The sequence below is a fragment of the Musca autumnalis genome, unplaced genomic scaffold (assembly GCF_047663935.1).
Source record: "Musca autumnalis isolate F117 unplaced genomic scaffold, ASM4766393v1 scaffold_3, whole genome shotgun sequence".
In the NCBI taxonomy this organism is placed as follows: Eukaryota; Metazoa; Arthropoda; class Insecta; order Diptera; family Muscidae; genus Musca; species Musca autumnalis.
This window is the reverse complement of record NW_027411866.1, coordinates 48,601,661-48,619,080: the sequence shown is the minus strand read 5'-3', so window position 1 is coordinate 48,619,080 and position 17,420 is coordinate 48,601,661. Positions and strand designations below refer to the sequence as shown.

The 17,420-nt window shown below is 33.8% G+C and overlaps 2 protein-coding genes across 4 annotated transcripts; both read left to right on the top strand.

Annotated features, from left to right (window-relative positions):
- Window positions 1-767: 767 nt before the first annotated feature.
- On the top strand, window positions 768-6,220 carry Cyp311a1 (Cytochrome P450 311a1). Its single transcript, XM_073971958.1, has 5 exons — window positions 768-1,141; window positions 3,952-4,329; window positions 4,395-4,464; window positions 4,535-4,826; window positions 4,888-6,220. The coding sequence occupies exons 1-5, from the start codon at window positions 988-990 to the stop codon at window positions 5,464-5,466; spliced, it is 1,473 nt and encodes a 490-aa protein (XP_073828059.1). The 5' UTR covers window positions 768-987; the 3' UTR covers window positions 5,467-6,220.
- Window positions 6,221-13,152: 6,932 nt separating this feature from the next.
- LOC141397984 (protein YIPF1) lies at window positions 13,153-17,267 on the top strand. 3 transcript variants are annotated; one of them, XM_073975046.1, is made up of 5 exons: window positions 13,153-13,297; window positions 15,363-15,812; window positions 15,878-16,078; window positions 16,714-16,806; window positions 16,871-17,267. In XM_073975046.1, exons 2-5 carry the CDS (start codon window positions 15,375-15,377, stop codon window positions 17,159-17,161), a joined length of 1,023 nt encoding a protein of 340 aa, XP_073831147.1. In that variant the 5' UTR covers window positions 13,153-13,297; window positions 15,363-15,374; the 3' UTR covers window positions 17,162-17,267. The 3 variants fall into 3 exon arrangements, with proteins under 3 accessions (XP_073831147.1, XP_073831148.1, XP_073831146.1); XM_073975047.1 differs by having other exon boundaries at window positions 13,164-15,180; XM_073975045.1 differs by lacking the exon at window positions 13,153-13,297 and adding an exon at window positions 14,204-14,358.
- Window positions 17,268-17,420: the final 153 nt, after the last annotated feature.

Genomic DNA, 17,420 nt, shown 5'->3' with positions numbered 1-17,420 from the left:
TCAGTCGTTGTTTGGCCTGCAACGGAGAAACACATCTTCAATCTGAGCACCTCTGCTTTACAACAGCGTCAGGCACCATACTTTTCTGTTGCATACTTTACTGGGGCATCATTGTGTGAGTGCATGCATTTTCAATGGGTTGAATTGTGTGTGTGGAGAGAGTAACGTTAAATAAGCGCACACGGGCGCCTAATCGCCTGACGCTGCTTTACAAGACACTGATACTACCCGTACTCGCGCAAGCAGATAAGGCAGCGTTTGGTGGTTTTGAGAGAAAATTTCTTCTAAAGATCTACGGATGAATCTGCATTGACGGTGAATATCTACGTCGTGAACCAAGAGCTATATCGGCTATACAACGACATTAGCTTAGTGAAACGTATCGAGTTACAACGATTGTAAAAATTGTATATACATATGTACTGTGCACACAATTCTACTCAAACATACTCATTTATCAAGCATAATTAGAAAAATACACGACATTTGATATAATCCTTATCCATCAACAACGGCTACAACAAAAACAAAGAAAATTGAAAATTTTAATGTATGTATGTGTACAAATGTACATACATACGAGTATAGTATAAATATGTATAAATGTGTACCTGTATGTGCATCGCAAAGTTCAGCGACTTGAAAATGATGATAATGACCAAGAGTAAATAGCATTACTAGTACTGCCTGTCCAAAATACCAAATACTAAGAGAGAGGAGGAGGCATTTGGCCGCATTGGCTAACATTCTATGCAAGAGCAATTTTCAGTTGCAAACAAACTCACCAACGCAACGGGTTGCGGTTCTATAAATTGCTTTATTATTCTAAAATTAGTAATCTATGGAACGTTGTGTCGTGTGTATTGCCTAACAAAAGTTATTAAACAATAGAAATCGCATTGGATTGTTTTATCGAAATCGAAACCACTATCAAAAATCTTTTATTGAGATTTAATCTAAACGGTTAATAACAACTACTGGTTAATTATGTCGGTGGTTTTAGTGTTTTGTATTGTTGTTGCTGTTGCCTATTTTCTCATTCATTGGTACAAAATATTTTTGTGTGGAATACGTTTACCAGGCCCGTGGTCTGTACCATTACTGGGCAATGTTCAATTTGTAGCAAAATTAAAACCTGAAAGTGAGTCACAAATAAAAACTAAAACAAAAAATAGTAACAGGCAAAAATAAAAATATTAAAATAACGGTAACACAATATGAAAAACAGAATTCAGACTATTTTTAAATATTCTTATGAAATGATAATTGTTACCAATTGCGATTGTGTTTATACAATGTTTTATACAAGCCATTGTGCAGACTAAATTAAAAAAGTGTTTTAAATGTGGGAAGACAAACTCAGTGAGTTTGAAAAACGAAGTTAGTCAAAATTTTGTTTTGGAATAATATCTTTCCAACATCAAATCTAAAATGGACGACTATTGGGAAATGTTCCACTTAATTTTTAATGTGGAGCCGTGGTTTCACTGCCTGTTTTGATGCAGTACAAATGAAGTCGTAAAGCATTTGTTGATACCTAATCAATTATAATTCAGCAACATCATTTGTTCCAAAAACAAAAATTTGTTTATAAAATATTTACAAATTTATTTGCTATAAGTTATGGAAGGAGCCTTATCAAAGCTGTCTTGGTTGACCAAAGGAAACGACTATAGAGTAAATCCCGACTCATGCTTGCACTATTTCTTCGATATTACCTTGCAGTCCTTTGCAATTAAATTAGAAAAATTGTGCATTTTAAATGCTCAGAGACTCATAATGAAATTTGATTTGGAATATTTCTTCTTTTGACACAATCCCCAAAAACTGAAGTATTTTAGGAGATTTTGACTCAGTATGCAATAAATTTTAATTAAGAGTCTAAAAGTTTAACAAATAATTTCTACCTATAATATCTAATTTTGTAACGTCACTTTCTTAACAAAGTATTTTACTTAGACATCTAGTTTGTTCTGCGACTTACAGTGAAATTTTGTGTAGAATATTGTTTCTTTTAACACCTTTCGTCTAAAACTACATTTCATGCTACTTTCATGCATCAACTCGAAAAAAGAACAAAACAAATTTATTTAAAAAATATTTGGGTGTTTTGTTGGCAAATTTGATGTATATATTTTCAAGATATATATTGTAAATACATATTTCATTTATACGGCGACTTATATTGAAATTTTATGGAGAATATTTTTGTCTTTGACGTCTTCTATCTAGAATGAAGTTTTGTGGGACAAAACTTATTAAACTCAGATAAAGTATAGCATTAACCCTTAAACGTGATTTTACTTTTGACAGATTCCTGGCGTTCAGGTACGATTTAGAGTTTTGGTGTATTCGGGGACCTATAGTAAAATTCTATGACAAATAAATTTGTAGAATAGTTTGATCTGATACGATCACATTTTAAAGGAGTTTTTTAATGTTTTTGAAACAGGGACCAATAAGACCCGTTTATTGCCTCGCATGAGGGTTAATTTTTTTCATAAAAAGATACCCCACATTTTTGTCAGTAATATTGCCAAAGACACTTTATACCTAAAATGCATGGATTCCAAGGAATCTGATGTCGAATATTTCAAAACCTGAAGAAATGGGCGGAAGTTGCCACGCCAATTTAGGTTACTTCCCGACGAAAACTTTCAAAGCGCCGATACACGTGTCTTCTTTTTTCGGTCCACTTTCATAATCTGTGCGAGGTTTCTTGTAATTTTGAAAAAGTTCAATTTTGTTGTACAATGTAATAGAAAAAACATTTTGTAAGATGAAACAAAATGCAGAGAGCGGAGGAAGTAACCTCTGTTGGGGCACAGCGACGGTGATAAATTGCAATTTTTTATATAATTTTTTTGCTGATAAATTATTTGCGAATATTTCATGTATTTATTTGAATTAATAAAGAGTTTTGGTGGTCATGAAAATCATATTTAAATACAACATTTTTCATTTTCGAAACAAGACATGACATTCATGAGTGGAAATGACAAAAATATGACATGCCAGATTAATTGCACTCATGACTCAACTCATGTTTTGTCATCGAACATTTTGCTTGGATTTGAATACGTTACTCTTCATACTATAGGATAACAAAACAGAACCATTAAAAAATCCAATAACTCGTTATAATATGGTTCACACAAAATCGTCGAATTTTCTTGCGATTTTGAGTATTTGTTTTAACGAAAATAAGGTCATGTTATAGGTACCGTTACATCAAAAAAATTTTTTTTTCTCTCTTAGCTAGCAAGTTTTCTATCACTTCATGTAAAATTGTTAGGAATTTTCGACAATTTTTTTTTGCATTTTTGGCACAAAATATTGAATTTGGGCACACTGTGCGCTGGCCGAAACACGAGTGTTATATACATAGTTCCGGGCCAATCAAGTAGAATGTGCGTGTACCAAAGTCAATTTGATGTTTCAATATTTAATGACGCCTATACATCTCTATTTCTTTACGCTCGCGCTTTTTTATTTCTCTCTTTCCCCGGAAAAGACGTTTCTACTTCTGATAACGCTTTAATACGCTACGAACTGTTACTGATTATGCGGTAGCTCTCTGTGCCGCGTTATTCTCTTCGAAAGCAGGACGACACTCCTCGTCGAACCATTCGTTTTTTGGTGAAGGTTTTTCGTATCCAAGCATTACACCTGTGGCTGTTTGTGCCGATTTATATCGTTTTCTTAAAGATTATCTCAGCAAGGGTTTAAGTTTTACCAAAATGAAAGAAATCTATCAAAAATTACTACCATGTGCTGTTTCCTCAGAAAACCGCAGATGTGTCCGTTGCAATATCACTAAATTTTATTCGAATATTGGTGTTTTGTATAAAGATTAAGTACGTGGGAGTGTTATCGAAGAGTTACTAATCATTTTGTTCTATATTTTCTGATTAAGTGCACAAATTAATATTCGATATTTTTCCATTTCAGAACTTTTAGATGTTATACACAACTGCCACGAAAAATATAGGCATTCGTTTCGATTGTGGTTGGGACCACAACTGTGGGTATTTCTACACAGCCCACAGGAAACTCGGGATGCTTTGAATGATGCCACTTTGAAACGGGCCGATTCTTTTCAAATGTTGAATGTTTTCATTGGAAATGGATTGTTGATAAGCGAGGGAAAGGAATGGGAGCTGCATAGAAAAGCACTTGGTCCGGCATTTCACCCCAACATTTTAAATGGATTTACAGAAACCATAATTCAACACGTAAATATATTTTTGGATAGATTAAGAAATCTTGATGGCAAATCAATAGAAGTATCGGAATATTTATTTCCTTGTATTATGGATACAATAATTGGTAAGTTGTCTATAAATGGAAACAATTACATTAAATTTTGTAATGCACTTTGTGTTTCTTTCCAGACACATCAATGGGGAAAAATTTGGAAACACAAAAAAACTTAAATCATTCCTACACCCATGCCTTCCATAGGTATCTTCAGAAACACGATTTACTTATCTATCAATTATGACTAACAATTTCATTAACTTTTAATTGTCAGAACAAGTGAATTGCTGTTCGAGCGCATGGTAAACCCTTTACTCTTTCCCGATGTTGTTTACAATAATACCCAGAGGTCCAAAGACTTAACCAACTACATAAACATAATCCATAATCTTATGGATTCGGTTATAAAAGAACGTCAACAGTTCTTGGAGCAAGAAGAAAACCAAACAGTATTGGTGGCAAGGAAACAAAGATGTCTCTTGGATACATTACTAACTGCAACTATTGAACAAAGGCCACTAAGCCTTAAGGAGATTAGGGATGAAGTCAATACGTTTGTTTTTGCTGTAAGTTGAGATAAGTCAAGATATATTTTCAAAATAAACTCTGCTCAAAACCTTGTTTTAGGGTGTCGATACCACCACAGCTGCCATGTGTTTTGTTCTTTATTGCCTTGGCAAATATCCCGAAGAACAACAAACAATTCTAGCAGAAATTCAAAGTATTCAACGTAATTCTATAGACAACTTTCCCAACACTTCAGATCTCAATAAGATGGAATATTTGGATATGTTTATCAAGGAATGTTTACGCCTATATACAATAGTTCCAATGACTGGACGTCAAACTACAGAACCGACAAAAATTGGTAACCGATTCTATCCTCCTGGTGTAACTTTATGGATTAACATGTATGGCTTGTGCCATGACAGTCAACTCTACGAAGAACCGTTCAAGTTCAAACCTTCACGTTTTACCCGAATGGAATATCAACGTTTACCCAAATTCGCATACATACCGTTTTCGGGCGGTCCACATGTTTGTATTGGACGAAAATATGCTCTATTGATAATGAAAATTATGTGTGTTCGAATATTGGAAACATTTGAAGTCGTTCTACAAGATCCAAACGAAGAACTGATATTAATGTCGCAAATGACTTTGAAATCTAAGAATGGTATTAACGTAATATTTAGAGAGAGATGATAAGAAACTGTAGAAATCTTTAGACATATGTACATTAGGGTTATGACTTTTTTACAACCTCATATCCCTGTATCATAGCGTGATAAGATTACATAAAATCATAATTATACGGTGATTCGGTGAAAAAGCCTCACGCACAAAATGATTTTAAAATTTGAATTTATCAAAATTATGGACAATTTTTTGAAGTCACTGTAAGCAGATATACAATTAAAAAATAAACGTTAGAGTGAGATGATTAAACTGACATAACATTTATTTCTCACTAATTTTCTTCAATTCTGAGAATCGTAAAAATATAATTTTTTAAAAAAAAAATTAAAATTTTTTCAAAGTGGTTTGTGCATGACCTTTTTCAGTATTTGAATGAAATAAACATTATTATAGTTATTAGTAGGCTAATATTTATTCATTCGTGCAACAAAAAATAATTTTTGAAAACAATTTTTTTTTTTTTTTGATTTCATACATTTTTTCAAAAAATTATATTTTTAGAATCCATTTGTGCGTGAACTTTTTTATATTTCAATGGATTAAACGATAGCGTAGTGATTATTAGGCAAAAGTTCATTCATCCCTACTACAGGAAATCATTTTTGAGAAAAAATGTCAAAAAGTCATAACCCTAATGTACATACATATGTGCATTCACATACATAAATTTTTATGTCGAATTTTGTACTTAAATATTTAGAATTATAGATTAGTTATAAGTTACAAAATCAAATAAAAGATGTTTAAACAGTCTGAAGTGTAATCGAACTAAATTTTTTACATGCATAAAAGCTTAAAGCTCCTCAAATCAAAAGGCACCGTTAATCGGAATATAACCGAAAAAATACAAACATATACATTAGGGAGGCTCATAATATGGCAAAATTCTTTTTTTTAATAGCCTTCCCCCTACTTTTTTCATTTAATTCAAAAACCTTATATATACATTTTATGGCGATCGGTTAAAGTTAAACCATATCATGTTTCCATAGAAATTTGTATGGGAACAAAGCTAAATCTATATATATAAAAATGGTGTAAAAAATGTATAGTAATTCATAAAATGAGAACGGCTAGGCCGATTTATGTAAAATTTTTTGTCAGTTATTCGTATTTTCGAGGAGAAGGTCTTTACGGAAGAAAATTTTGGAAAATCTCTCTGGCAAAGTCGGAAAATTGGAAAAATCGAAAATTGAGTTTTTGTATGAAATTTTATTCCTTAATAGCGAGACGAAGTTCGCCGGGTCCGCTAGTTTTCTATAAAAAATGTCTAAAAGCCGCATTTATGTTCCAATTGATGAAAAAACTTTACCAGTTCATAATTGTGGCTAAAAAAGGATGACGATTTTGAATGAAAGTAAAAAAAAATAATTTTGAAAATTTTGCCTATTAGGCGAAGGTCATTTTTTATTAATTTTTTAATTAATTTCTCGTTAGAGACGAGCTTACTGACCAAGATGCTTTTTGAAAAATAAAAATAAAAATCAGCTTGAGCCAGGCTGGGGTTCGAACCCACGTCCTTGAAAAACACATGGAAAAAAAGTGTTGTCACGGCGTGTTAGTGTTCAGAACCAAAATCATAACTTTCAAAGGCTACGCTAAGCGTTTGTCATGAAAGCCATACAAAGATTTGAACAAAAAATTCAACTTTGTAAAAAAACAACTTGCATTTGAAAGAAGAAATAATAATTAGAGGAAAGCGAAGCCGCCCCACAGTCGATGTGTCTGAGGAGCCTTCCTAAACCAAAGGCGAAACATGCATGTCACACAGTGGTGATTGTGTGGGTTCGTATCGTCGGCTTTCCTTTTTCAAAAAGCATCTTGGTCAGTAAGCTCGTCTCTAACGAGAAATTAATTAAAAAATAAAAAAAATAATATTGATGAAGAAAAGGTTTGCACTATTGTAAAACGCGAAATATTGCAGTATACCATGGAATATGACAATGGTTGGACCAAGCGAAGTGTTTTTGAACAAATCTCAAAAATTTGGCTAAAAAGTTAATTTGCGCGGATGCTATGGCCGCGAAAATGAACAAAAATTGGTAAAAACACGTTGATTAGGGTGTCCAAAACCCGGGTTTTCCAAACAAAACGGTTTTCCCGAAATTTCCAACTTCTTTTAAAACCGGTTTTCGGTTTTCAAAAATTTTCAAAACTGGTTAACCGGTTTAAACCGATTTTTTTAAATTAAAGGTATCTGCCATTTATAACTTTGCCCGTACCTTGTGTTAGTTAAGTTTAGTTTAGTTTCAAGAATACAATTTCAATTTAATATTAAAAGTTGGTCTGTTCCAGAACTGCAAGAATCTACTAATTTTTACTATTTTTTTCGATATCACAAAGGAAAAAATGTTATTGTAGTAAAAAATAGTAGCTTCTTGAAGTGATGTGTCAGGTTCTGTGCCGGTTAACCGACTCAAATAACCAGTTTTTCGGTTAACCGAAAATGACGTTTTTGACGAAAACCGGTTTCGGTTTTGTAACTCAAAACCGGTTTCGGTTTTGGAAACCCTAACGTTGATGCAAAGGAGTATTTTACGTAGTTATTCGATTGCCGGTCAAACCGTTTAAATTACGGATATCTAGGTTTTTGGGTACATTATTTACAATATTCCATTGAGTGTGCTGGGACCCCAAGTTATTTTAGTTTTTTGACGGTCCGGATCATATTAATCATAGGTCGTCAAAATCCATCCACTATAACGGCTACTGCAAAAATAGAAAAATGTGCGAAAAATGATTTTGAAAATACCGCGGATTTTATCGCGTTTTCTGTGGATCGTTTAATTTTCAATGAAGAAACTGACACATCACTTGCGTTTTTGCGAAAACAGCAGCTTAAAAAATGTAGTGTCCCCAAAAATAGTGTGTGATGACTGCCTCTTCCCCAGCAAAATTTGAAGGAAGTGGTTCCATGCGATGACGTGATTTCGTGGCATCTTTTGCATTGGTTCAAACGAAGTCATGAAAGTTCCTATCTTTTTATTAGCATTTGAACCAATGCAAAGGAAGTCGTGAAAGATCCGATCTTTTCATCAGCATTTGAACCCATGCAAAGGAAGTCGTGAAAGATACGATCTTTTCATCAGCATTTGAACCCGTTCCATCGATCCAATAGAGATGAATTTTGTGTTTTTATTTATACAATTTTTTTTATTTATATGAGATTAATTATTTACAATAGGCTTGATGTTGTCGTAGACTCGTAATCACAACCAACGTTGTTAAAACTCTAGTCGTAATGATAATGTCATTGCAAAGGGTTGGCGAAAATGACATGCCAAAGCATTGGTGAAAATGACATGTCAAAGCATTGGTGTAAATGACATGCTATGGATCCAACAATGAATAGAATCTTTTGGGGTCCACGCCAGAGATGGTCTGTCTGCATTTATGACGTATCTGACATACATTTCTGACGTATATTACATACGTCGGAAACGTCGTAAACCTAGCCAAATAAACAAGGTTTTTGACAAAATAAACAAACGAATTTTATAACCTAAAAATCGATGTTTTTTGATAATAATAGAACTCATTTTATTATTATTATTTTTTTTTTTTTGAGATCCTATTTTATTAAAAAACAGGCATAAAAAGATTTCACTCTCAAATGTACATTTTATATATATTTTTTATTATATGGACACTATACATACATATGTTTTTTATTACTTTACCCGCAAATTCTTTGAATCATAGGTAAAGTAGTGGTAGTGTTCGGAATATATTGTAGATGGCGTGCTAAGTGCGTAATCCAATTTATTGTTCAATTATTTCAGTTATTTTAAAAATTAATAAAAATATGCTGTTATTTTCAAAAAAGGTACGGACGATCTTCAATAACAAAGACAGGATTGCAGAATTAATATTAAGTGAAAAATATGGTGGTAACATACATTTTTTGAGGTTTATGACGTTTACTACTTTTTATACGTTTTCTACGGGTAAATGACGTTTTCGACGTTTACAACTTTCTTACCGTCGAAAACCTAAAAAATCGTCATATAGACCATCTCTGGTCCACGCTCATATAAAATTCATCAATGAAGATGCTAAAAAGATGACATGTCAGATCACTTGCACCCATGATTGAATGACATCTTTGGCATCGAACATTTTGCTGGGTCAGGATATCCGTATTTCTTCCGAAAATTTTAAGTTTTGACGACTCGAAGTGTATAAAAGTTTATAAAATTATGATGAAAATTCCACTCCGGATATCCGAAAATGTTTCTCACTACTGGAAATGTCTGTTTCAGAACTCCTTTGTAAGTTGTCGTGCGCATTTAGGTGAAGTACATGAAGTAAATTGACACCCAAGTCACTCATAATTAGTAATGCGGTCTAACCTCATAAAAGCACGTTTATCGCTACAGAAACACTTAAAAAAGTGATATTCCATTCAATAAACGCGAAAAGAATAGACCTATTGTTATGCAATTGTTTACTTGATGAGGAGAGTCCTTAATAATTATGAGCGATTTGGGCGTCAATTATAAAATTTTATACATTTCGAGTCGTCAAAACTTAAATTTTTCCGAAGAATACGGATATCCTGAGGAGACAGTGATATTATACAGTGGTAAATATTCTCTAAAATGCATGGGAATGACTTATGCGTAAAATATACGACTCTAGGAGACAGTACGCTTCCAAAAATAAACTTGTTAAAGAAAAAAGCAAGTTTTGTCAGGCATTACACTTGATTATTAAAAGAATCCTTGCCAAAGCAGGATATACGGGTGTATCCTTCATCAGCAGGGATATACTTTTACTGAATGTTACACCCCAAATTGAAAACAGGTATATGGAAAACAACAACAAAGCTTTTGGGGCCTATTTTCGTCTTTCTGGGACCTTTTTTCATTCAGCTATTGGGGCCAATTTGTCTTCACAACAAGTAAATCGAAAATTTGAAAATCAAATTGGGGTCTAAATGCATTTTTCATTGGGGCCTTTTTGCACATGTTTAGGGCCCAAATGCAATCCAGTGTTTAACGGAAACAACAAATTGGGGTGAATTTTCGAAAGTTATTATTAAGAAAACGAACTACGTTAGAAAAAAATCACATGCGCTATGTTAGGGTCATTTGATGACCCGTTTATTGAAAAAAATTATATAGTATACATTTTTAAAAGGTATTTAAGGCGTGGGATAATAGCTTAAAATGTTTATTAAAGACATTTTTTGTCTGTAGTGGAATTCTGTAACTCATTTTTCTAGACTTAAGTGCCAAAGAATAGCGACGTCTCCACAAAATCGTCTAGATTTCATAATATTATTTAAAAATGAAATTATATCTGAATTTGTCAGTAGCAGTTCGGAGAAATTTTACCAGACTACGGTATTCGACGAAGACACAATCGTATATACGAGTATACTAGAAGCAATTTTTAAGAGAGTGAGAGAGAGCGAAAATGGCTTTCTCTTCTACCACAGGCTAACAGCAAAATTTCTGCAGGAAAAAAATGGCAGAACTGATTTTTCGACTTTTGTTTGACGATTATTTCACAATGAAGAAGAAAATAGACGAAAACAGAAGAAAAAGTCGAACGCTGACAAAAATAAATTAAAAACTGTGAAATAACGGGTGTTTTTTTAGTGGTATAGAACTTCCAATTGAAATAAAACACAAGAAAATCGTTTTAATGTCCATCATTTTGGCTTTATTGAAAGGATAATTTTATGCCATATATGTTTAAATATGATTTCGGGCATGTGGCCGCCGCGGCTGGCTCGAATAAAGCCAATTCTAGAGGTCCAATTTTCAACAACTTTTTCGAGCATATGGGGCCGTATGTCGGCAATTCGCCACGAATGTTGGCTTCCAATTCCCCTAACGTTTCTGGTTTGTTGGCGTAGACGAGCGACTTCACATATCCCCAAAGAAAATAATCCAATGGTGTCAAATCACACGATCTTGGTGGCCAATTGACAGGTCCATTCCGCGAAATTATGCCCTCATCGAATGTTTCCTTCAATAAATCGATTGTGACGTGCGCTGTGTGGCATGTAGCGCCGTCTTGTTGGAACCACAACTCATCCACATTCATGCTATCCAATTCGGGAACAAAATAGTCGGTTGTCATGGCTCTATACCCGTCTCCATTAACGCTAACTGCCTCTCCAGCAGCAAAGCTCCAATAGCTGTGCACGGTGGCGAATCGATTCATTCGGGTCCTCTTCAACACTTTGCTCTACAGCGGCAATTGTTTCTTCGGTGCGCACTGTTCGACGTCTCTGCGGATGCGTATTATCATACAGAGTAAACGTAGTGCGAAAACGATCCATGGTTAACCGAATTAATTGCTCCGATGGACGATTATGTCGACCATAAAATGGACGGAGCTTGCGGTAAACTTAGCGAACTGAACCATTATTTTCGAAATAAATTTGCACGATTTGCAAGCGTTGTTCTTTTGTCAACCTGTTCATGATGAAATGGCAAACCAAACTGAACATAAATGACATTAGAGTTGCCAGATTTTACCACAAAATGCCAGTTTTATCTCTATTCGAAAAACAAACCTGTAGAAAAAACACCCGTTAAAAGACGAAAATTGATTTTTTATGTTTCTTTTCGACATTGCTGCCAGATCTACCATTTTCCGTTCCTTTACTTTTCTGACACTTTTCTCTTTTACCACTCTTACCATTAAAAAAGTAAAGGAACAAAGCTTGAGTTGTCATTGACTGTCAAATAGGCCGTTTATATATAACAAGGTTAACCCAGTGGGTCTGGGTTTCAAATGTCATTTCCATTGTATATACTTCAAACAAATCCTCATAAAGAAGGTTAACCCTGCAAAAAACTATAATATAAACGCCGTAAAACGTAGGCGTCCAGACAACTGCAAAAACAGTTGTAAAATTAGTGGTCTGTTCCTTTACTTTTGAAAATGGTAAAACCGGCAAAAGTAGTAAAAGTTGGTCCCAATTTACATTGGGCGAGTTTACTTGCGGCAATTGTCAGTTTGATGGAGAGAGAGGTGAGGCATATGGTAACCCTTTGCCTCTCAGCACCCTCTCTCACCTACAAACTGACAATTGCCGCAAGTAAACTCGCCCAATGTAAATTGGGACTTGTAACCTGCACTCATATGAATTGTATGAGCTCTGTTCCTTTACGTGCAAGAATCTTCAATTTTTACCACTTTTTACTCGAAAAGCGTTCCTTTACTTCAGACACCATACAATTCATATGAGAGCAGTTTACAACTTTTGCTACTTTTGCCGGTTTTACCACTTTCAAAAGTAAAGGAACAGACCAATGGTGTCTGAAGTAAAGGAACGCTTTTCGAGTAAAAAGTGGTAAAACTTGAAGATTCTTGCACGTAAAGAAACAGAGCTTATGAATGAAAATCGTAGATTTATTTTTGTTTTCCGTTCAAATTATATCTGAATTTGTCAGTTTCAAAAGTAAAGGAACAGACCAATGGTGTCTGAAGTAAAGGAACGCTTTTCGAGTAAAAAGTGGTAAAACTTGAAGATTCTTGCACGTAAAGAAACAGAGCTTATGAATGAAAATCGTAGATTTATTTTTGTTTTCCGTTCAAATATTTTGTTTTTATTCATACTCTTTTCTTTCCAACCCATTTGAATTATTACCTCACTAACAACAGTTCTAAGAATTATCAATGTTATCATTTCACTTTGTATACCTTTACTACCGAAAAAGAAGAAGACTCGAATAAATACTACTACTACAATAAATGACAGTTGATTTTCTGGTGTTATTGACGTGTTAAGGAAAAAAGTATAAATATTAGCAAAATATATTTATTTTTGTGCTTTTAAACTTAAAAATACTTAAATCTACTGCATCCAAAAGAGGTAAAAATGTGAGAAGTTATCAAAGGAATGAGAAAGCCATGAATTTTCACATTTCCTAATGAAGTAATTTAACAGTCAGGTTGGGTTGTGGGTGATTGTGTTTTTTTTTGGTGGATATAGTTGTCCTGGCAAGAATGAACTCTATTTCCCTCCTTTTGATTAATGTTCTTGAGGGGTCTAGAAATACAACAAATACAAACAATTTGTAAAAAATTGATCAGTCTATTAAATACAAATCTTACAAATTTTTTAGAACTACCGGTAGAAGTTTAGGAATAAACACATACAGTTAGTCAACTAAATTATTGCAAAACCAAAATTATTACAAAATTTTAAATAAAACATCATTTTATTGGTATAAATAAATATCATTATTAATATTTTTGTTAACAATACAATTCTTACACATGTTTATTAATATAATAAAATAAAAAGTAGCTAAATTTCACTAAACATTTTCTTAAAATGAACAAAAATGAGTACAACTCATTATTTGCACTGTCAACTAAAGAATTGCAAACTTCACAACTTCAGTTTTTCACGGTATTTTTCGAAAATTTGGTTTTAATATTTCCTATGTCCACATTTGGCATCAAAAACAGCTTGTAAACATATCTGAATTTAATAAATAAGTTTCGGAATGTCATATTCCAACGGTATTTTTTAGCCATTCTTCTTTATTGCATTTTATTAAGTCCCTTAGGTTAGTGGGCGACCTATTCCCGACTTTTTTCTTCAGGTGTACCCATGAATTGTCGATGTTGGGTTAATATTTAGGCTTTTGACTGGGGAGTCAATGACTTTGGTGCAGTTGTATAACAACCTAGTCCTACATAAATACGATTTATGCGTAGGGTCGTTGTCTTGGTAGTATTCATATTGCAATTTTTTGCATTTTCAGGGTCAACAGGTCCAAATTTCTTGACGTTTTTGGTTAAATAATTTTTAAAACACGTAAATAAACGTACTCTGTCATTGTTTCCTTCAAAATCTGGATGTCACCAACGTCACTGCTTGGTATACAACTAAATACCATAAATGACAGTTTTCCGAACTTTGCGGTATGTATTAAATTCTTGTTTTCCATGGCTATAAAGGGGGTTTGCAGTACTTTTTGAGGCCCATCGTGATAGTGCAACATAATTTTGGTCTTATCAGAAAATATAACGTCATCCCAATACTTTAGATGACATGAAAAGTTGTCTGTAACAAGTCTGAATAATTTCTATATGTTGTGCTGGGAGGGCAATAGTTTTTACCTAGTCACTCATGATGAAGGCTTGTTATTATGTAGCACTTTTCTGACTTTTCCATGTGAAACACTTACTCCAAATTCTATTTTGATTAGAAAAAGCAATTATCTGGTGCTGCTTTGGGGTCTTTTGTCAATTTCTTTAATCAGTCTCCTGCCAATTCGTGGATTTACAACTTTTGGCCTACAATGTGACGTCTTTAGTTTGAACCTGCCTTCTCTCTCGGTGAGGTATATGATGTTGCATATAGTTATCAGCTTATGAGAGGTGATTTTAGCGATTTCTCTGGCGGATTTACCATTATTATAATTGGAGTAGACCAAATGTAGCATATTTTTCGAAATCCGTTTACCTGAGTTTCTCTTTTTCTGAATATACCGCCTATGTTACAGTCAGAACAATTAATTTATGATCAAAAATTATGGGTTTACATATCCACATACCACAAAATCATAAAAATCCTTAATTGAAAAAAATCGCTGGGAAAATCCCACGATTTTATTGCACATTCATTCATTTTGCAATTATTTAGTTGACACCACAAAAACCAAGTACCTATACTTTTTCCCCGTTGTTTTTGTAATTTACGACCGATTTCTGCATTTTTTGGCTGGATGTTGTCATTAACAGGTAAATCAACAGATATGTACAAAAAAACCCAACATTATTGAAAGAATTTCTTTTAGTAATTCCTAATTAAAAATATAAATGTTTAACAATTCATCGTTTGCAATAATATAGTTGACTAACTGTACATATATTTAGAATTTATACAGTATCATGTTTATTACTAATTGCCTTTAATCCTATAGGTAAGCACCAAAATGTCTGAAGACCTGTTACAATTTAAGGACTACAGCAATACGCCCAGTACAAGTAGTCCACCAGCTCAAATAAATGTCAATTCTCCAGCGCATTCCTCTGGATCGGGCCAGAGTGGACGTCAACGTGGTGATCCTTTGTCCGATTTGATATACGACATGAGTAATTCAGCGAACATACTTTCTGGCGGCCTATCATCGGGTGGTGGAGGTGGGGGCGGAAAAGATCAAGGTCTACCTGAACCTGCGACAGCAACACCTACTAAAACTTCATTCCTAACCATTGAATATTATCAAAAATTCTTCGATGTTGATACATATATGGTGTTGGAACGTATTGCCAATTCAATGATACCCAAAAGAGCACCAAGCAATTATCTTAAATCACATATTGGCCTAAATCCAGACTTGTATGGGCCATTTTGGATAACCACAACCTTGGTAAGTTGTATATGTTTTAATAAGGGTATATAATGTTTTAACTAAATTGTTTTTTTTTTTCACAGATTTTCAGTATTGCCATAAGTGGTAATATAGCCAGCTATCTTCAACATCAAAGCGATAACTATCAATGGCGTTATAATTTCCATTTGGTATCTTATGCAGCCACCTGTATATTTATCTATGTTAACCTCCTGCCCGGTGCACTGTGGGCTGTCTTTAAATATAGTTTAAAACCAATACAAGAAGGACTTGAAACGGAAAATGTAAGTTGTAAATACTTTCAATTTATTTCCATTAAAGACAAATCGGTTATTACGTAGAAAACAGAAATTGCGCATCGTAAATGTTTCAAACATAGATTAGGATGTAATGTCTTCACACAATCTAACAACAACACAATTGTTGGAATTTATCATTGTCAGCTTGTAATTCATTCAAGCTACCTGTTAATAAGGCGTTGGTACTCACCGTCTATTGATCCATAGATATTTCCAAGAATTTTGCTTTCGAAGACTTAAAATACTCATCTGCCATCGAAAGTACCAATGTTTCCGCGCCACACATACAAAAAGACTTTAGTCTTCGTCAAGCCTCATTTAAACTGTTGAAGGCTACCTGGTAACCCAAAAATAAGTTAATAGATTGCGTATGTTATCCGTGGGCCACCTCATTATTACACTTTAGCAACGAGTTATATTCTCAATACAATGATTTGGATTTTTTTCTGAGGCCAGACTTGTATGTGTGATTCTAGTGTTTTAAGAGTACATATTCGTTACCGGGACGGCTCGTATGATTTACCTCTCGGGCATATTGACCGGCTGCAGTAATCTCAGTTATGATGGAAATATTTCGAATTAATTTTAAAACGTCAAATAATCTTATTAATTTTTTGCAGGCTGATTACACACCATCACTACTAAGTTTAATGTGTGTCTATGGCTACTCTTTGGCCATTTACATACCAGTTTCCATTCTATGGGTTATTCAGGTATGTTAAGGTTACACCAAACTTATTCTTATGGAAATTCTTAATAATATGCTTTCTCTTTTAGCTTTCCATACTCCAGTGGCTATTGGTAATTACAGCTGCGTTATTGTCTGGTTCAGTCTTAATTGCAGTTCTTACACCTGCTTTGAGAAATTCCAAGTATTCTCTATTTCTAATAATCGGTATACTCGGCGCCCACTTCCTATTGGCTGCCGGTTTTATGTTATACTTCTTCCATGTTCCCAATAATGGGGGAGCTGCTGTACATTCCACTATGGAAGCCCTTAAGCAACCTGTTAAACATGCTGTTGAGGCTACCACAAAAGCTGTTATCGGAAACATAACGAAAATGTAAAAAATGAAATCTACGGTGTTCTTTCTTAGGAGTACTTTTTCTATATTTAAGTATTATATCAGTAGATGCAAAAAAAAAAAATATTAAATAAATAAAAAGATAAGAATAAGTGGTTTTCATTAAAGATCTAATACATTTAAACAAAATGTTATCGTTGTAACGACAGTTAGATCAACGAGTCTAACCGACACAACTGGTACAGGGCAATCATGAATAAAAATTCTTTACGGAATTTGTTCCCTTTACCCAATTTCACAAC